The 21,902-nt window shown below is 41.2% G+C and overlaps 1 protein-coding gene across 1 annotated transcript; it reads right to left on the bottom strand.

Moving 5' to 3' along the window:
• Positions 1-879: 879 nt before the first annotated feature.
• EXOSC10 (exosome component 10) lies at positions 880-18,218 on the bottom strand. Its single transcript, XM_072156406.1, has 25 exons — positions 18,019-18,218; positions 15,831-15,967; positions 15,246-15,369; positions 14,552-14,656; positions 14,294-14,459; positions 14,011-14,119; positions 13,661-13,736; positions 13,460-13,570; positions 13,231-13,374; positions 12,287-12,477; positions 12,048-12,204; positions 8,906-9,054; positions 8,769-8,819; positions 8,098-8,209; positions 7,774-7,821; positions 7,617-7,692; positions 7,313-7,419; positions 6,466-6,561; positions 6,140-6,214; positions 5,973-6,066; positions 5,722-5,795; positions 5,218-5,383; positions 2,933-2,994; positions 1,309-1,385; positions 880-1,000 (listed from the first exon to the last, which is right to left on the bottom strand). Exons 1-25 carry the CDS (start codon positions 18,136-18,138, stop codon positions 970-972), a joined length of 2,658 nt encoding a protein of 885 aa, XP_072012507.1. The 5' UTR covers positions 18,139-18,218; the 3' UTR covers positions 880-969.
• Positions 18,219-21,902: the final 3,684 nt, after the last annotated feature.

The raw sequence follows: 21,902 nt of genomic DNA on the forward strand, positions 1-21,902 counted from the left end.
ATTAATATTCCTAGTGAAACTCTAGCTAGATCATAAAGATATCCTGTCAGGGGGACAGCTTATAGACTCACCTGGGTGATAGGTGGGCAAGTCCTGAAAAGTGTATAGTTGTAGTATGCAGAGATGTATTTGAGTGGAAAACTGGACGGAAACTGCAGAACCATTCTGTAGGGACTGCTACACAGGTTCAGGGGTGCTTTGAAATTTCTTTTCACCCCAAACAGCTAATGAGATTTCAGTCCCAGTATCTGACCATTGCTATCCTCATCACTGTCAGAAAGGAGGTGCTTGGGCAGGGGAGGGGGCATGTGTAATGCATATTGTCTAATGCACAGTATTATCTCACTATGCTCATCTATCATACTTTCTACTGCTGCCCCCCTCCCGCTTCCTGCCAGAGATGATCGGCAGCCAGTGCACAGCTGATAGGAGTGCGTGCTAGAGAAGAGGAGAATATAACGAGGAACTAAGGAGCTGCTGATGGGTGGCTGCTACTATAGAACAGGATTGTTGGCCATGGTTAATTAGTGTGTCACAATGAATCCAAAGAATGATCTGCTTGTTGTATAGGGAGTTTTATACATCGGCAGCTCTTTGGTCCCTTGTGGACGATGTAATCTCCTGTTCTTCAGCAGGCTCCCGTCAGGTGTGTTCTGTGGGTCAAGCAATGCTGACAAGAGCGCAGCAACAGCAGCAAACTGTGTACACAGCAGCTTCTCTGACACTGGCTGCCTCTGGTTTGACAGTGTAAGAGAAGATAATCATAACACATTTGGAGTTTTGCCTCAAATTCCAAAGTGGTAAGTAAGCAAAAAACAATAGTAAAAGCCATGTACACAGCATGTACAGAACTAAAACCAATGACATGACAAAAAAAGCTTTCAGTAACTAAAAACTTTAATAAAGAAAAAACAACAACAGATGGAGAGATGGGCATATTCCAATGCGATTTCCTCTTCATGGATCCTCTTATCTTTTAGGCCAACTGTGTTTGAAACCCCTAAACAAACACAAATGAAAGGAAATGTTATATGGGCATACTTTTTTAATTTTGATATGACCACACAGGATTAAATAAGGTTGGCGCTTTTACAATTCCAAAATCTCGAGTTTGGAGGTGATGTAGTTTCAGACTGTGAAAACTGAAGAAAAGGTGCTTAAGGGGCATTGTCAGAGGAGATTCCAACTTAGTGAGAGCTGAAAACTACTACGCTTCTCCCTCATCTGCCGGATACCACACATCCAGCCGCTAGATCCAGGGAGAGTTCTAGCAGAAGATCTTGACACAAGCTGGTTCATGTTACTGACCTGTCCGATTTCCCACCAATGAAGGACATGCTTTTGTTTCCAAATGACTTGTGAGCTTTCTTTGAAGAGTCATTCTTCTACATAAGGAAAAACAAGAAACATCACTCCTGATGCAAGCTCCATGTTATGTAGTACTAATATGACCAATTTATATTCTGAACTACCACATATAAATAGGGACTAAATTGTGCTAAACCGTAAAAAATAATGCTGTCCATATGCCATAGTGCTGTAGTCATCGCTTACATTTACAGTGATGCCAGCATATGCCATAGTGCTGTAGTCATCGCTTACATTTACAGCGATGCCAGCATATGCCATAGTGCTGTAGTCATCGCTTACATTTACAGTGATGCCAGCATATGCCATAGTGCTGTAGTCATCGCTTACATTTACAGCGATGCCAACATATGCCATAGTGCTGTAGTCATTGCTTACATTTACAGCGATGCCAACATATGCCATAGTGCTGTAGTCATTGCTTACATTTACAGCGATGCCAACATATGCCATAGTGCTGTAGTCATTGCTTACATTTACAGCGATGCCAGCATATGCCATAGTGCTGTAGTCATTGCTTACATTTACAGTGATGCCAGCATATGCCATAGTGCTGTAGTCATTGCTTACATTTACAGTGATGCCAGCATATGCCATAGTGCTGTAGTCATTGCTTACATTTATAGTGATGCCAGCATATGCCATAGTGCTGTAGTCATTGCTTACATTTACAGTGATGCCAGCATATGCCATAGTGCTGTAGTCATTGCTTACATTTACAGTGATGCCAGCATATGCCATAGTGCTGTAGTCATTGCTTACATTTACAGTGATGCCAGCATATGCCATAGTGCTGTAGTCATTGCTTACATTTATAGTGATGCCAGCATATGCCATAGTGCTGTAGTCATTGCTTACATTTACAGTGATGCCAGCATATGCCATAGTGCTGTAGTCATCGCTTACATTTACAGCGATGCCAGCATATGCCATAGTGCTGTAGTCATCGCTTACATTTACAGTGCAAAGGTTATTCTAAATTCCAAACTGACCAACCTGTATGTTGTAATGTGTGACAAAACATACAACGTCCATACCATTAATTATATGATGCTGACCTAAGTAAACCAAACATTTCAGTTCCAATAATCCGTCATCCTGAGAACTGTTGGCTCACAGGATTATTACCAAGGTGTGAGAGAGCACCAGCATCATTAGTTCAGTGGATTTAGAGAAAAAGACCCACATTAACTCAACCCTAGGCACCTCCATGTATTTTCTACAAAAGGACTTCAAGTCCTCCTTAGTCCAAGACCTAATTTACACACTGGGGCAGATTTATCAAGCTGTCTGAAAGTCAGAATATCCCTAGTTACCCATGGCAACCAATCAAAGCTCCCCTTTAAAATATTCATGAGCACTGGTAAAATGAAAACTGAGCTGTGATTGGTTGCCATGGGCATAACAAGAAAAAAAATAAAAAATTATATAATATATAAAGAAAAATATATATAAAAAGCAAGCCCATGCATATTCAGGCTGCTATAGCAATTCACTATTATTGCAGCCCATCCATCAAGGAAAATTTACTTGAACAACATGATGCAGAAGAGAAAAATCTTACCTTTCTTTGGTGTGTTTGCTTATTGGGATCAAAGTCAGACTGACTCTTCACATTGCTACTTCCTGTGGGGGACAAAGCGTTAAGACTTTAAGTCGAGGTGTAAAAATCATAGGAAGGATCCAAAAGTCTGAGATTATCACCATTCTGTCTATTGAATACATCTGTTATGTGGGATGCCTCATAGTGGTCTCTGGGAGTCCCGAAAACAATAATACAAATTCTTACATACCACATAGAAAAACATGACACAACAACAATGCTTTATAAAATATATAAAGATATCCAAAAAAAATGTAAATAAAAGTGCAGAAGGACAGTTCTCCCAAAGAGGGAAAGAGTTAAACACTTAAAATGGTGTAAACAAAAGGGAGACTGATAGAAGATATGAAGGCGACTGATAAAGTGTCCCCTGCAAGTCTATAATATGCCGTGTCCTGAGTGTACTTCCACACAGTAAGGAGCTATAACCTCAGTGACCTGACAAGACTTAAGGGGGAACAAAGGCCACAAACACCACATGAATATATGTATATCTTCCTCAGGGGATGACAGGAGAATGTTTGTTCAGGTTGAATTAAAGTGAATTAATTTTAATGAAATATGTCATCTCCTGAGGAACAAACACAAATCATTACACATCCTGTTTGCTCAGGTAGGCACATGGTGGGAGATGCATCACCTGGTTTCTGGCATGTGATGTTGCTTTGTTTTTGAGCAATTAGGTGCAAGGTTTCAAGACCACTGCAAACGCAAATGTGTTCAGCCCGAGGCACGCCTCCATTGCGCTAGCGCAGCATTGTGTGACAGCACCCTAAGGCTCCTTTCATATGCACATTGTGGGGACTTATCTGGCTGCACAATTTGCTGCTGGATATACGCCCCCAACCCATAGACTCCTAAAACTTCCGGGCGCAGTTTGGTGAGCATACGTTACACCAGGAAAAAGAGCATGCTCCATCTTTTCCTGCAAGTATGACCGGGCACCTATGGAGACTGTTGGATGTGCAGGGTCTCCCCAGCCAAACTTATGCTATGCCCGGGTCGTGCGCAAGAAGTCTTAGGGTGTGGTCACACGTGGAGTTTTTAAGCAGTCTGTTGAAAAACGCATGCGTTTAACCGACTGCTTAAAAATGGGCCAAAAACGGGTTCAAAATGCCACATGTGACTGAATCCCAAGGGTGATGTCACACTTGGTGTTTACAGTCATGCATCTGTTTTTGTCCGGTTTTCCCAATCATCTTAATTAAAAACAGACTGAAAACGCATGCTTATAAACGAAGTAAAAACGGGTTCAAAACGCAACGTGTGACACCACCTTAACTCCTTGGTCACGGTTCAGCTATTTTTCCTAGATTTCCCACTGATGAAGTTATTATAGGTTGCAGTAAGCACTGCAAATTTTGAAAGGTGCATAAGATTTTAATATAGAGGATTTATTTCTTGTCATGTGACCAGCAGGTGGGGGCAATATATGCAAATGCTGAGTGAAGCTATTTCCCCCCCCATTTCCATTGCCGCATACTGGTTCCATTATATTCTCAAACTCACTTCTTATTGGACTTTGTTTCAGTGTACAAATTCAGCTGTGACCATACACCTAATTATACCTTGTGCAGGGCCTGAAGGTAAGAGCATGACTATGTTCTAGGATCTCCCTTCACGCCCTGCACCAGGAATTATACAATGAATTCGCTTTGGCTGGAGCATTCCTTCAACTTTTTTTCCCCCCTTCTGAGAAGACTGTCCTTCAGCACTTTTCTTTTTTACTATATCTGTATTTAATAAAGTAACCGAAATTCAAGACTGGGAAGCAGCACTCCGTGAAATATTCAATGTTTTATTTTGCCAGTGGGCAGATGCAACGTTTCAGCTGTCTCTATGCAGCCATTTTCAAGCATGCATGCTTGAAAATGGCTGCTTAGAGACAGCTGAAACGTTGCATCTGCCCACTGGCAAAATAAAACATTGAATATTTCACGGAGTGCTGCTTCCCGGTCTTGAATTTCGGTTTTTCCTGGGATTTGGAGTCGGATCCTTGTGAAGCCTGCACCCACCACAAATTTCAATTCGTTTTTCATTGTGCTGCTCCCCTTACTCCTTCTCTTTATGTATTAAATAAAGTATTGTATTCTATTACTAACTCTTGGATGCGCACTCTGTAATTATCTTGTATTTAAGTGGTTTCTTACTAAAACTCTGAGTTGCACTCCTTTTCTTTTGCTTCATTTCAATGTGGTGCCCACACATTTCCCTCTTCCCTGTCATAAAACCTTATTCTCACACACCTGCAAATTCTTTGAAGTTTGACTTGCTGTAGTCAAATGGTGTAAATGAAGCCGGAACAGCTGGCTCTGTAGGCTCTTTTGATCGCTTGGCGCGTTTCTTGTCCGCTTTCGGGGTCTCACTGGCTGAATCACTAGCCACACGTTCACGCTTCTTGCTTGCTTCTTCCTGTTGGGTGAAAAAAAATTAATAAATAAAACTTACAATCTAGAAATCCCACTGATTTCTGCACATCAGTGATGCAACAATGCACAAATTATGCAAGAATGCCTCGCACTGTCCCACTCTGCCACCAGCCGCTACCCCCTTCACACCCTCTTGGCGTGGAGATGGCATCAAAAGAAATAATCACAATTGCTGGTGGTTCGCAAGCAATTGTGATTTCAGGGCTTATATTGGTTGCCATGAGCAACTACAGCAGTCTTGTTCTCAGACACTTCTGATAAATCTCCTCCAGTATCAGTGTCTATAAGAAACTATTATTAGAAATTGTCCTGGTTACTCACCATCACTTGCTCACGCACAGACTTCAGCTTTGCTGCATTTAGTTTGAACTCAGCCTTGGCCTTTTCTTGAGCCTCTGAAAAAAACAAAACAAAACAAAAAAAACAAAAAAACAGTGTCCTTACTCCTGTTGTGTCCATTGACTAGGTTTTTATTATCTTATTTGTATAGATCCCCCATGATTTATAAAGAACTGCGGAATATGAGGGCTCTATATAAAGATTATTTATTATTGGTGGCAAACTGTGGGCACCTTTTTCAGCCTGCCTCTTCTGCCTGGCCTCCTCCTTGGCTTTAGCCTCTCGTTCTTGCTGTGCTATGCTCACCAGCTTCCAGCGGTTACTGATCTGTGAGAAAGAGAAGAAAGGCCGCTCATTGCTGTGCCTCAGAGACCAGGGGAAGGCTTACTGCAATACTTACCTCAAACATCTTTGTATTTGGGTCTGACTTGGCTGCTTGAGATGCATGAGATCCCCGGATATCAGATGGAAGGAACTGAAGATGATAAAAGAGTTAGCACATCCTTTTAACAAAAAGAACCTCTAACAAACAGTTAACAGGGGTCATCACTTTTATACAAGATCTTGGTTCAGTATCCAGATACGGACATGCATATTCTCTTTCAATAACAGCAAGCAGAGATCCTAGAAATGGCAGGAGTTTGATTTACAAAGCAAACTTTTCATTAGATTAAGTCTAAGCTTCCATAAATCAGGAGGTGTTATTGAAAGGGGTAAGCATCTCACCATACTAAATGGGTTGTCAAAGGAATCCAAAATGGTCCTAGCCTTCTTCTGGGACTGAGAGAGTCTGTTCTTCTTGACACCTTCATCTCCAGGATCCTAGAAGAAGAACATATAACCTAGGACTCAATAGGAAAGTTACATCAGATTTAATTCAAGTCAATTATCTACATCAACGCACTTTGGCGGGGGGGAGGGGAGAGGAATCATCATTGTAGTTACATTGGTTTTCTGGTGTACAAATTTCACACAATTGTCTTAACTGCAGACTTATGTAAAAGTGTCCATAAAATGGCTGCAAATGAAAGGGGGTGTATGTAACAAAACCCCAATTGTCCATGACCAACCCCCCTTTCAAGTACGTCCATGACCAACTTTATTATAGTATTCATGAATATAAGCGTAAAGGGGTTTTCCCATGAAAGAAAATTCGCAAATTTCAATCCCTTAGTGATGTTACACTTTTATTACCGCTTTAGCTCCTATCACTCCCTAGGATGCTCAGTGCAAACTCCCAGGGTGTGGGCGAGGCCTCTCCAAGCAGACACATAATGATCTATCTAGTTCTGTGAGCTGACAGTGTGGTTAGATTATCAGGGTACAGGTTTATATACACTTTTTTAGCTTCTAAACATTGTACTACATGGCATTTCTAAGCATTGCTGTCAGTCAGCGGAAAGTTATAAGGCCATCAAGGCATTCTATATAGTAATTACACAATTTGACACTGTATAAGGCTTAAGAAATTTACCAACACCAGAGAGAATCCATGTGCTATGCCTGCTCTAGCACTGGGGAGTTCTCAGTTATGCTTCTAAAACTCTAGTCAGTCATCCTATGCGGTACTTACATCAAACAATGTGATTGTAGCCTTAGCGCGCACAGCGACAGGACTGTGTGGTGCTGGAGGAGCAGGATCCTCATCATTGAATAAGCTGCCTGTGGTTATTTCTACAGCTGGATCACAAGAGAAGATTCAAGGGTTTTATGTATTATATGCTAAGAGAGTTATGCAATTACAAACTGCAAGGTGCATAAATACACACATACACTATTTATATATAGGACACACAAAAACACACGCTCTATTTTTGTCAAAAGAAAGAAACTGGAGGGTTTACAGGATTGTATATGGATCACAATTAGTCCCTTACCTGCTCCGGCCAGGAGAAGCTGCCCCATGTGAGTATTTGATAAATCATGAGGGCCAAACAGGAAATTTTCCATTTTCTGTGAAGGCGAAGACAAATGGTTACTGACGGCTGCTTATAAATCGGGTTGGAAGTTACTCCATACAAAAAGTGTACATACCTCGGGGTTCGGCATGGGACCCTTCTTTTTTGCAGAGCTACTTTCTGACTATAGAGGAAGAAAAGGGAAGAAGAAATAAGGGAATGTCTAAACACAGATTAAAAGTATTGGCCAGCACCTTTAAAGGATATTGTGGGGTCCAAACAGTAATCTGGAATGCAGAAAATTTCCATATAACGTGCATATAATAAAGGGCTTCCTTTTGTCTCTAGTTTATGAAAAGATTTGCCATTATGAGTGCTTTTCTCCAAGAGCAGATCTATGGACACTAAGGGAAACAAACCAGGAATGTAGCCTTCAGACAATTATATCTATGCAATATACCTTCTTCAATGGAGTCTCCCGAGCTTGCTGGACAAGAAGAGACAATTCATTAATCTGCTGTCTTACGAGGGGAGGAACTGGGTTACAGCAGGCGATTATACCCTGTGGTTCCCTAAAAAAAAAAAAAAAAAATATATATATAGTGGATAGATCAGGTACAAGTCTTGTACAACATCTTAGGCCTCTTGCACATGAACATATGCTTGGGTGAGCGTACAGCCATGTGCATGAGTGAGCACTCCTCACCACTCCCCTCTCTATTGAAAGCCGAGTGGCTGGCGCCTTAATATGACATAACATATTTTTCCATGCAAAGTCACAGTGCGGTGAGAAAGTGAGTGCTCACTGCACCGAATAGATGTGAATAGGGGTCGCAATGCAGCCACACATTGTGCAGCTATAGCAACGGCCCGCCCATACGTTCATGTATAAGGAGCCTAAAGCAGTATGTATGTAGCGGTGTAGACTAAATCTAGAAAACCTTCAAAGCGGTGTGATTCCATTTAAAAAAAAAAAAAATCAGATTTTTCAAAGCTCAACATATTATAAACATTTTAACAAATATACTACACAGTACTATTTTTCACTGTATTCAAGATCTCGGCTTGCTGTTAAGGAATGGAAGTCATCTAATTTAGTTTTAGCACTCATTCTCCTTAATCAGCACTTACTTAGGAAGCTCCTCTGAAATCTTCATCAACATGTGGTTGGGAAGGACATATCTGAAAGAAGAAAACAAATAGTGTGAAATGACCAACAATAGACCTGTGGGATTCCTGGCTAAATTAACTCAGAAATATGTTCTCACCCAGTGCTTTCATCATTCTGTCGCGCCATCTTATCTCTCCAGGCAAAGAGAAGACGGAAGGCAGCCAATTGCTGCGTGTTAAGATGTCTCTTTAACTTTTGGTACAATTCTAGGTATGACTCCTCTGTAAAGATTGGCTTTACAAATCTCTGTGACAAAAACAAATCAACTTCACATTCTGCACAAATAAAGATGTATACTGCCCCCTATGTACAGGAATATAACTACTATAATACTGCCCCCTATGTACAAGAATATAACTACTATAATACTGCCCCCTATGTACAGGAATATAACTACTATAATACTGCCCCCTATGTACAAGAATATAACTACTATAATACTGCCCCCTATGTACAAGAATATAACTACTATAATACTGCCCCCTATGTACAAGAATATAACTACTATAATACTGCCCCCTATGTACAAGAATATAACTACTATAATACTGCCCCCTATGTACAAGAATATAACTACTATAATACTGCCCCCTATGTACAAGAATATAACTACTATAATACTGCCCCCTATGTACAAGAATATAACTACTATAATACTGCCCCCTATGTACAAGAATATAACTACTATAATACTGCCCCCTATGTACAAGAATATAACTACTATAATACTGCCCCCTATGTACAAGAATATAACTACTATAATACTGCCCCCTATGTACAAGAATATAACTACTATAATACTGCCCCCTATGTACAAGAATATAACTACTATAATACTGCCCCCTATGTACAAGAATATAACTACTATAATACTGCCCCCTATGTACAAGAATATAACTACTATAATACTGCCCCCTATGTACAAGAATATAACTACTATAATACTGCCCCCTATGTACAAGAATATAACTACTATAATACTGCCCCCTATGTACAAGAATATAACTACTATAATACTGCCCCCTATGTACAAGAATATAACTACTATAATACTGCCCCCTATGTACAGGAATATAACTACTATAATACTGCCCCCTATGTACAGGAATATAACTACTATAATACTGCCCCCTATGTACAGGAATATAACTACTATAATACTGCCCCCTATGTACAAGAATATAACTACTATAATACTGCCCCCTATGTACAAGAATATAACTACTATAATACTGCCCCCTATGTACAAGAATATAACTACTATAATACTGCCCCCTATGTACAAGAATATAACTACTATAATACTGCCCCCTATGTACAAGAATATAACTACTATAATACTGCCCCCTATGTACAAGAATATAACTACTATAATACTGCCCCCTATGTACAAGAATATAACTACTATAATACTGCCCCCTATGTACAAGAATATAACTACTATAATACTGCCCCCTATGTACAAGAATATAACTACTATAATACTGCCCCCTATGTACAAGAATATAACTACTATAATACTGCCCCCTATGTACAAGAATATAACTACTATAATACTGCCCCCTATGTACAAGAATATAACTACTATAATACTGCCCCCTATGTACAAGAATATAACTACTATAATACTGCCCCCTATGTACAAGAATATAACTACTATAATACTGCCCCCTATGTACAAGAATATAACTACTATAATACTGCCCCCTATGTACAAGAATATAACTACTATAATACTGCCCCCTATGTACAAGAATATAACTACTATAATACTGCCCCCTATGTACAAGAATATAACTACTATAATACTGCCCCCTATGTACAAGAATATAACTACTATAATACTGCCCCCTATGTACAAGAATATAACTACTATAATACTGCCCCCTATGTACAAGAATATAACTACTATAATACTGCCCCCTATGTACAAGAATATAACTACTATAATACTGCCCCCTATGTACAAGAATATAACTACTATAATACTGCCCCCTATGTACAAGAATATAACTACTATAATACTGCCCCCTATGTACAGGAATATAACTACTATAATACTGCCCCCTATGTACAGGAATATAACTACTATAATACTGCCCCCTATGTACAGGAATATAACTACTATACTACTGCCCCCTATGTACAGGAATATAACTACTATACTACTGCCCCCTATGTACAAGAATATAACTACTATAATACTGCCCCCTATGTACAAGAATATAACTACTATAATACTGCCCCCTATGTACAAGAATATAACTACTATAATACTGCCCCCTATGTACAAGAATATAACTACTATAATACTGCCCCCTATGTACAAGAATATAACTACTATAATACTGCCCCCTATGTACAAGAATATAACTACTATAATACTGCCCCCTATGTACAAGAATATAACTACTATAATACTGCCCCCTATGTACAAGAATATAACTACTATAATACTGCCCCCTATGTACAAGAATATAACTACTATAATACTGCCCCCTATGTACAAGAATATAACTACTATAATACTGCCCCCTATGTACAAGAATATAACTACTATAATACTGCCCCCTATGTACAAGAATATAACTACTATAATACTGCCCCCTATGTACAAGAATATAACTACTATAATACTGCCCCCTATGTACAAGAATATAACTACTATAATACTGCCCCCTATGTACAAGAATATAACTACTATAATACTGCCCCCTATGTACAAGAATATAACTACTATAATACTGTCCCCTATGTACAAGAATATAACTACTATAATACTGTCCCCTATGTACAAGAATATAACTACTATAATACTGTCCCCTATGTACAAGAATATAACTACTATAATACTGTCCCCTATGTACAAGAATATAACTACTATAATACTGTCCCCTATGTACAAGAATATAACTACTATAATACTGTCCCCTATGTACAAGAATATAACTACTATAATACTGTCCCCTATGTACAAGAATATAACTACTATAATACTTCTGCTTATGTAAAAGAATATAACTACTATAATTCTGCCCCCTATTACAATATTGCGCCGTATATACAAGAATATAACTACAATAAACTGCCCGCTACTTACAAGAATATGATTACTGTAATACTGCCCCCTATCTACAAGAATATAACTAGCACAATATTGCACCGTATAAACAAGAATAGAAATACTATCATAACTACTCCTTGTACCATTGTTTCACTGCAACATTACTATTACTCACTTTCAAACATATGTCTTTACTCCTCTGCCAGACTAGGTGTAAAAGGGTCTGCTGACCATTGGCTGCATTCAGCAGATCAGTCCTGGTCTTGTCGTAGATGTACAGCAGGTAGTGAGTATCAGCTCGAGCATAATGGAGCATCTCTTCTGGCAGTGGTCTGTTAAACAGATAAAGCTTATAAGAGGGGGGGACCTTGTAGCCACAGCGAAGCAGAGGGGTTATATGAGACATTTGCTTACCGGATTCTCCAGTCTGCAAGCTGGTATTTCTTATCCGATTCCACGCTGCAGTAATGTCTGAGCAGATGATCCAGAGAGTTTCTTCCCAGATTGAGCAGACGAGCCGCTTGGTGGGTGTCAAACAAGTTCACAATATACAAGCCAAAGTCCTTCTGGAGCCACTCAATATCTGAATCTGCTCCATGAAAAATCTAGAGAAGAAAACACACAAAAAATTCTTCAACATTCAACTCATATGCTTTATCTTGTTCAAAATCAATGTTATATACAGTATTATACTCCAGAGCTGCGCTCACTATTCTGCTGGTGGAGTCACAGTCTCCCTTGTGGATTTGTCAAGTGCTGATGAACTGTGTGCCAGCTATTGATGCTGCCCCCTACTGGACACATTTAGTTTGATAGACAAAGAGATTCTGGCCTCCGGTGCCAACAGGGAATGGTGCAGTCTATAGCTAATGTAATGTGTGGCATGTCGCCACCGAGCTCCACTGCCAGGCACAGCCCACCACACAAACATCCACGTGGCTATGTGCCAGGTATTGTGAATCAAGCAATGATAACAACCCCCCCCCCCCCCCGTTCCTAGAAGAAATAAGATATAAAACGTTGGAATCCTGAATCATTCTTCCGGAATCACTTAAACATGAAATGCACATCCCTGCTGCTGCAGGACGTGTTTCCAGACAGACTGATGCTCTGAAGTAAAGCAGTTTCCTCTGAAGTTCTGCAAATGACACGGTTCTGAAAAATTTCCTAACTTCACCTAATTGTACCTATGGGAGTTATTGCAAGAGAGTCTTTTTCTCTAAAGCCTAAATGAGGATGCAGCTCTCTTGGTACCATGTATGATCTGAAAGCTGCTGGCATTCCTTATGATCCACTAGCTGAAGCTCAGAAAGGATCATCTATAAAAGTCCCTGCCAGGTAACATTAAGTCCTCTGACCTTGACAATAGTTGGCATTGTGAAGCTCTCATTCAGTATATACAGTTCACTGCGCAGTTCCAGAGTGTCAATAATGTAGTCATCTGTGCGGGTGGAGATCTGCATGAGGCAGGTGAGCCCAAGGAAACTTCTGTACGAGTGATGCTGTGTAAGAAAGGAAGAATATTTGATGACTCACATACTACAACGCAGCTAAGTCTCAAGACAAAATCCCCAACGTCCCCCTCACCTCCAAATCTACAGCAAACTCAGAACACTGCAGCAGCTTCTCATTTAACTGTACCAGATCATCCATTGTGGTGATGAAGTGACATGAGGTCTCATCCAGGGGGCGATAGGGCTGGAAGGAGAGGATGTAGCGATTAGACTCATGGGTATACTACAGCCAGCAGTATGGCTGCAAAATCTCTTACAATCATACAACACAAACCTGGATTTCTGGCATTTGTAAGGACGACTCCAGAGGAACAAAGTGATCCAATTCATACTGATAAGGGTGCGCAAACCTAAAGCCGGGTAAACAGGAGGAAGACTGTGTTAGTAATGCATCAACCACTAACCAAAAGGGATCATAAAACCTGTAACTCAAAGCAACACTTCAGTCCGCCACAACACTGGAATACATCTGCTCACAGCCGCAAACAGAGCATGTGACGAATGAACAGGACATCACCAGTCTGTGATGATGAAGTGATGCTCACTAGAGTGACACTTTAAGCAGTATAATTGTAGAACAACCACCATTCTAAAGATAGGGCTGAATATCCCTTTAAACCTTACATGTCTTCATCACTCTGCTGTTGTCTCTGTTGATGGATAAAGTCGGCCAGAGCTGGAGGGACATCCAGATCTTCAGGACGCTGCTGCTTGTCCCGTCTGTTTTTAAGACCTAAGGAAACGACAAACTGAATGAAATCTTGTTTGAAATCCTTCTAGTTTGTGTCCACAGTAAGCAGAAAAGTTCCATGGTTACAAACTACAGCTAAACCATCTGTGTCATGTGCTTCTATCAGCTCCCTATATAGAGTTATACACTAGCGCCTGAGATGTCCTCTAGACTCACCTTCTGCCAGAGGTTTCTGAGCATTGGGTTTGACAAAGATTTTCGGGACAAAGGGCGTGTTTGAATTATCGATCTTCTCTCTGAACTTAAGCTGTGGCCTGACGATATTCTTGGCGTGCAGCAGTCTGTAGGTCTCTGCTTTGCCTTTCTTAGATGTGCCACTACCCTATAGCGAAAGAACATAAGGTGAAAACTACTTAGTTAAAATACATAGATATGAACACTGATCAAATTGGCTCCACTTTTTCAATTACTTACCTTACGATTCCAGCTGGAGATGACAGTCTTCGGCGCTTGCAGTCCAGAGGGGAGGATTGGCTGTTGATTCCGGTTGACGCCTGAAGCCTCATCAAGTAGTATACCCTGAAAGACAACATATCTTTAAACCTGTCACCAGGGACCTCATTTTCACTAAAGACAGGTTGCAGAAGCCCATCTCACCTGCAGTGCACACCTGCCTTTCTGCATTTTCTAACATTTGCATTACAATATAATTGTGTGTTATAACTTACTCTTGCATCCTGATAAAATCCTTTGGTTTGGATGCATTAAAAAAAAAAAAAAAAAAACATGTGCCTTGTCTGTGTTACTCATTCCTCAGATATTACCCCCCCCCCCACCTCTGTGCTGCTGTACAGCTCCTCCTCCTTCTCAGAGCTCTCACAGCCTGGTCAGCCCGACATCAGTGGGGGAGGGACGAGCTGTACAGGAGCACAAAGATGGAGGCAGCCTGCAGCTCAAACAAGTCACATGTGGTTTTTTGAAATGCATCCAAACCAAAGCCAAACCAAAGGCCAGAGGCAGATTTTCACTGCAGGTGTCATGGGCTTTTACAATCTGTCTTTAGTGAAAATGAGGTGACAGGTTCCCTTTAATGCCTAAGAATCCCATAATGCAATGCTTTCTTTTAGTAGTAATACCAATGCTGATGGTTGAGGACTACAGAACCTACCACTCTTTCCAGAACAGCATCATTGGCATCCACCAGCAGATCATATTTATCTTCCAGTACTGTGACCTTATTATGATCCTTTAGATTACTGCGACAGCCATGGTAATGCATAATCTGGCTCATACTATGGAGAGAAAATAAAACACTAAAAAGTTGTAACATTCTATTTCATTTTATCTATTCATAGCCACTTCCAAGATCTCTGCTTGCTGTAAGTGAATTGGAGCATTATTGTTCAGATTCTGAAAACCTATAATAATCTAATAGTTTTCACAACTGTATCCATTGCAGACCATTCTCAGTACTACAATGTGCTTCTTGAAATGTCGAATATTTGCCAAGACTAATAAATTGTAGCAGTACCTTTTGAGGTCAGAAGTATTGTAGGTCTATACAGGCTTTCAATGCAAATACAAAGCTGTACCCATCCACTGACAGCCATGCAGAGCCTGATACTGGTGAGAATTTACATAATATAGTGAATAGTGCCCAAGTGTTACATTCTTGGTTATGGGCATTGATAGAAAACTTGCCAGACAAACCTTCATACTGCACTACTCAGGTTATTTACTCGCTGGACCTTACCAGTGTAGCAGGTGATCGCCCTGTTGTTCACAGAAGGTCCGGAAACCGGGAAAACTGCGGTAGAAGTCATACTCGTCTCCAGACTGCGGGAGTCCAGTGGAGGCCTTTGTGGCTCCGACGACTTTTCCAAGGGCATACTGACAACAGAAAGAAAATGCAAGACATGACACTCAACGTAAAGGGAGGCTGTATACAATGCTAATAGAATATGTACTCCTTGAGGGGATAAAACATGGCACGGGGATCACCGTCTCCCTGCTATTTATAAATATGGGTGTAATGCTGCACCCCCCCTTCCCCAAATCACTTGTACAACATATTGCATATAAGGAAGACATGGTAGCTAATTAGCAGCCTTCTGTAGATCACAACAACGTCAAATGGGACACAGGCCATCCTGATCCAGTGATAAAGGATCATGGGACTCCTGTACGTATGATGACCCAGTGGTGGAAGACGCATATTTATGATGGAGAGCATAGCTGAAGAACAGTGAGAGAATCAGTACCAAGGGCAAAAGGGCACAGTGAAAGGTGTCCCACTACAAGTAATACACTAGGATGGGCTATGAGATGAAGGCAGGACACCGAGGTGCATGAAGCCGTGGACAACGTGCTCTTAGTAAAGTGTGCTATAACATTCATGTGGATGTGACTGACGCAGAAAAATGACAACCATTCTTGTCAACGATATTGTCTAATGTCAGGGGCCTCCTTTAGCAATGTGTTCATGAATGGGTTAAGGAAGCCGACAAAAAATGTTGACTAGGCCAAAAAACTTAGTAGATGTCACTCCCACTGAGAATACATGGGATGTGCTTCACTCCATAGAGACCAAAGGCTAACAAAACTTAAACTTGTATTCTCCTGAAGGCATCCGTGGTTATTTTCATTGAATGGAGAATGGCATCCATGGAGATCTTAGGGGTCTCAATCTATGACTTGTCTTGTGGGTATGAGAATATGCTACTGACATATGGATATCTGATACTTCTGAACATCAGATCTTCTGGACTTCAAGGCTTTATGGCTCACTGGTGGCAGTAATAGGGGCTTACAGAGCGATTCACGGATGGACATGTATTTTAGCTTGTGTTTTTTAGGTTTGTGAAATTTTATAACTTTCATTCCTCACTATTTTCCAGACCATTCCTCCCCATTAATGAATATAAACATTCTGGATAACCCACTTCATCTAAAAAGCATTGGGTTACAAAGTATGAACTGTAAGAATAGTAAAGTCTAGATACACCATGTGGCACAACAAGAAATGATGATATACACAAACATAAAAAACCCCATCAATAACAATACTGACTATTGTAAGGCGAAGTGATATTACAGTCACAGCAGAATCTTCTTCCCAGAGAACAGGGGGTGCCCACAATAAAATGAGCAAAATTGCAGCCACTCTGTTCACTTTTATGGGATTGCTAAAATGCACAAACATGTGACCAGCTGCTCTATTCTTTTGGGCATACAAAGTATCCAGATTCTTGTTGGGTGACCTAAAAATCAGTAATTTATCCCCATGCAAGTAGATAACCAGCTGTAAGTGGAACACCCCTACTCTTGTAACTACAAGTTATCCTTATCCTGTGATTGGGGGGTATAACCTGCTAGGACCAGAATACTCCTCTAAGACTGCAGGACCTAAGTACTCTTTCCTGGAACCCCCTTCAAAGAGCAATACATGTCCTTAAAGAGGGGTGGTTTAGTGCCCCAAATCGCGACGGTACAATTATTTTTTAAGTGTGTGATTTAAAAAAAAACGGCGTATTAATGTTCAACCCATGGGTATTTCCCCCAACTTCACTTGCCGCATTGAGGGATGAGATTCCAATTTTTCTCATTATACAAACATCTGGAAAAGTGTAAAAGATTTTTTTTTTTTTTAACTCCACAAACTGCCCGCATACAGGTAGATTTGGGACCCTCACCAACTGGTCCATGAGAACCTATAGTTGGTTTAGAAGCCCGATTTTCTAGTGTGACAACAAGACCTTAGACTTCATGGGGACGGGGGATACGCACAACACAACAACCTATGCAGTCCGCCATGTTTCCTATATTGATGAATGGACGTAGCAGGCGACTGTGCTCTGGAGGGACTCGTTCTTATACATGGCCACAGCACAGAGACTTTAGGCTCTTCACTCATCCCAACATGGACTCCCCCTGTAACGCACCTTGACAAAGGCATCGGTGTCAGGGAAGCCGGGGATGGGCTCTGGTGGGCGCTCGTTGCTTCCCTCGGTGGCCCCGGATTTCTCCATGTTGCGCGTCACGCCTGCCACGGGCGCAGCCATCTTGCCAGCGAGCTCCGGTGACGTCAACTCAGTCGCGACACGCCGGAAGTCTGCCACATGACGTCACCGTACAGCGGGCACTGCAGGCAGCCATGTTGGTAGAGGCACCGGAGCTGCACACCACATGAAGACTTATTCAGAAACTTTTTGTTGTAGTAGAAGTGTCTCTACAAGGACAGGGCAGTTTTCTTATTCTCATCCTGACGCCATGGAGTGCATGACATATATCCTTGCAGTCAGTTTTTTTTTACAGTGACTGATTTTTCCACTGGTTTTCTCACAGTTAATTTTTCACCTTTAATTAGAAACAAAGGTGTTTACATTCTCAAAAAGGTCACTTCTGCTCCTTGTGGTAGGAGGTCACGTTCCATGATCACATCCAAATGTGTTTTAGCCTTAAAGGGCACCTACCACCACAAATCTACCTATAAAGGTAGATTGGGTGGTAGGTGGATCAATGGGACGTGAGGATAGCCCTTTTAAGGGCTAATCCTCACGTCCCTGCACTTTTTTGATAACTTTCATTTGATATTTATTCAAATTTACTTATGCGGCTACTGGGGCGTGGAGTAGCCGCATATGAGATTACACGAGGCGGCTACTCCACGCCCCGGTAGCCACTTTACCCCTCCTACTCACCCATCTTCGGTGCGCAGCTCCGCGTAGCTGCGCGCCCTCGTCCGGCGATCCTGCCGTCTGCGCATGCGCAGAAGAGCAGGCCCGCGCCTGCGCGGTCACTACTCCGAAACAGGCGCGGGCCTGCTCTTCTGCGCATGCGCAGACGGCAGGATCGCCGGACGAGGGCGCGCAGCTACGCGGATTTGTGGTGGTAGGCTCCCTTTAACTCCTTAATGACCGGGCCCTTTTTTGTTGTTTCATTTCCATTTTTCTCCCAGAATCTGTAACTTTTTTTATTTTTCCATGTAAAGAGCTGTGTGATGGCTTGTTTTCTGTGTAACAAATTGCACTTCATAGTGATGGTATTTAATATTCCATGCCATGTACTGGAAAGCAGGAAAAAAAATTCCAAATGCTGTGAAAATGGTGAAAAAAAAATGCATTTGTGCCATTTTCCTGTCGGCTTGGATTTTAGGGCTTTCACTGTGTGCCCCAAATGACATGTCTACTTTATTCTTTCAGTCAGTACGATCACAGGGATTTTGCCATCTTCTGGCGCTATAACTTTTTCATACTTTGGTGTAAAGAGCTGTGAGTGATCTCATTTTGTGCAAATTTTGATTATATTTTCAATGCCATCATTAATATTTTTCAAAATGGCAAAGAAGTGCCATTTTTGACTTTGGGCGCTATTTTCCGTTACGGGGTTAAACGGAGTGAAAAAACGTTATTATATTTTGATAGATCCGGCTTTTTTGGATGCAGTGATACCTAATGTGTTTATGATTTTTACTGTTTATATTTATATCAGTTCTAGGGAAAGAGGGTGGAATGGAATTTTGTTCATTATATTTTTTTTATACCTTGGTTAATGCCTGTGATGAGTGGTTTTGCTGAAAACAATATAATAAGGCTTATAATAAGGCTTCTTTTGCTTTAAAATTAGTTATGCACTGCAGCAGAGAATAATGCAAAAACTGTTCTCCTTGCCAGGAAGAATAATCATTGCTGCACCATCCCCCAGATGCAGTGTATGAGTGATCCAGCTCAGGTTGATTAGTCCTGTCTTGGCTATTCAGAAAGCTCGTGCAATGTGGATCCAGCTTTCCCAAGGTCCTGAATTTTATATTAGCTTTCTCAGGAAAACCACTAGGGATTAAAAAAGATATGATCCTCCATGAGTGTAGCTACAGCATTCTCAAGGTATGTTTGCTCTATAATGCATGAAATCAAATGGTAAATTTTCTTTAAGGCCCCTTTCACACTGGACATGTGAATACTTGTATCTGGCCTCAAACATGCCCCATAGACGGCTATGGCGCCCTGGTGGTCTACCGAACTGTGCACAGGGAAAATAGAGCATACTCTATCTTGCTCTGTAGGTAAAGCGGAGAATCGCTATGGAACGAACACATGGCCGTGTGAAAGTAGCCTCAAGGATAGATCAAAATCAGAAAAGCCCTGGAACATCCCCTTTAAGGTCGGCTGCACACAAAGCATATAACATGTAGCTTTTCATTGCAGAAATTTCCCACCGTGAGTAGTTTTACAGGATTTTACAGGATTTATCAAAATCCTATACACAGTATCAATCCAATACATGGTGTCATCATTTTTTTTTTCCTGACCCATAGACTTCTATTGTCGTCAGTGTGGGAAGGGGGCTGGGGGAAAGACCGATACTATCCATTTCCAAATTAATTCCAACAGTCCACGAAGTAGATATCTTCTCAGAGGCTGCCAATATCGTATGTATGTCAGTCTTGCACCTATGGCCTGCTTGAGTACCCTGCTTTAGGGCGCGTTCACACGTTGCGTTTTGACCTGCGTTTTCATTGCGTTTGAAACGCATATACAACAGCTGAGGAGAGGTGATTTGCCTAATTACATCACTGTTAACGCTTCCTTTTACAAAACGCATCGTAAACGCGGTGTTAACGCATGCGTTAACATTGCATTTACAAACGTAAACGGTAATGTAATTAGGCAAATTACCTCACATCAGCTGTTGTATATGCGTTTCAAACGCAATGAAAACGCAACCAAAACGCAACATGTGAACGCGCCCTCAGGGCGCATTCACACTGCACCAGGGAGAGGTGGTGAGTGCTGCTCAGCCCCGCCACTTTGCATAGGAATATACAGTGCACTGCGCCGTATTCCGTAGAAAGATAGGACTATCTTTCTATGGGCCACGGAACAGTGCGGTGCCACACATGTGCTGCAACGTACCGCTCCGGTACGGTGCCGCAAGGCCATTGAAGTGTATGGGGGACCTATATACATCCCCCATACGTTCGTGTGAATGTAGCCTTACTGTGGATATATTGGTAAGAGTACTCCTTCCTATGAAAGTCTGGAATCTAGATGGATTTTATATTCTACTAGGCTATTGGTAGAACATAAAAGGGACTGGTCACTAGATTCTCACTAATAAACCTAATGACCGGCTCCCATAGCTCTATACTTTTGTTTAGCTAAAAAATGCATAGTTTCTATCCCCAGAAAATGAACTGTTTGGTTGACATGCCGGCAGACATGAGCTGAGAGACATACTGCCTCACATGACTAACACACGCCCTTTGACTCCTTTAGGCAGGGTGCCAGGTAGGCTTACAAAGTTCATTTTCTGGGGATAGTAACTATGGATGGTTTTTATTTAAGCTAAAAACAGAGTGGGTAAGATAGCATAGTTCTATGGGAACCTATTAGGTTTATTAGTGAAAATCTGATGACAGGTTTCCTTAAAGCTGGATAGCAAGAGGACAACCTATAAGAATCTTATTTTTTGATCCAGCATCTCCATTCCATACTTTGAGACATGGAGACCTTCTAGTCAAATAAGTAAGCAATGCAGATCTAGTGGACAGTTTAACTAGGTCTGCTGAAATGCAATTATCATTTTTCTACAAAACGGAGTGTCCATCAAGTACTCTGAATTCTTGTTCGGTCTAGCGAGAAGGTCATTCTGGCGATAGTAGATTCCCTTTATGGGCATAAACTCACAGCAATCATGTTTTCACCTTCTGTTTAATGGATCAAATAGGCTGGTACCAGACAAGCTTAACTACCCATTAGACAGATGGGGGAAGTCTTGGTACATGGGGTAAGAGCATTTGTTAAAGGACCACACCTCAACAACAGAA

This window comes from Engystomops pustulosus, chromosome 6 (genome assembly GCF_040894005.1).
Source record: "Engystomops pustulosus chromosome 6, aEngPut4.maternal, whole genome shotgun sequence".
NCBI lineage: Eukaryota > Metazoa > Chordata > Amphibia > Anura > Leptodactylidae > Engystomops > Engystomops pustulosus.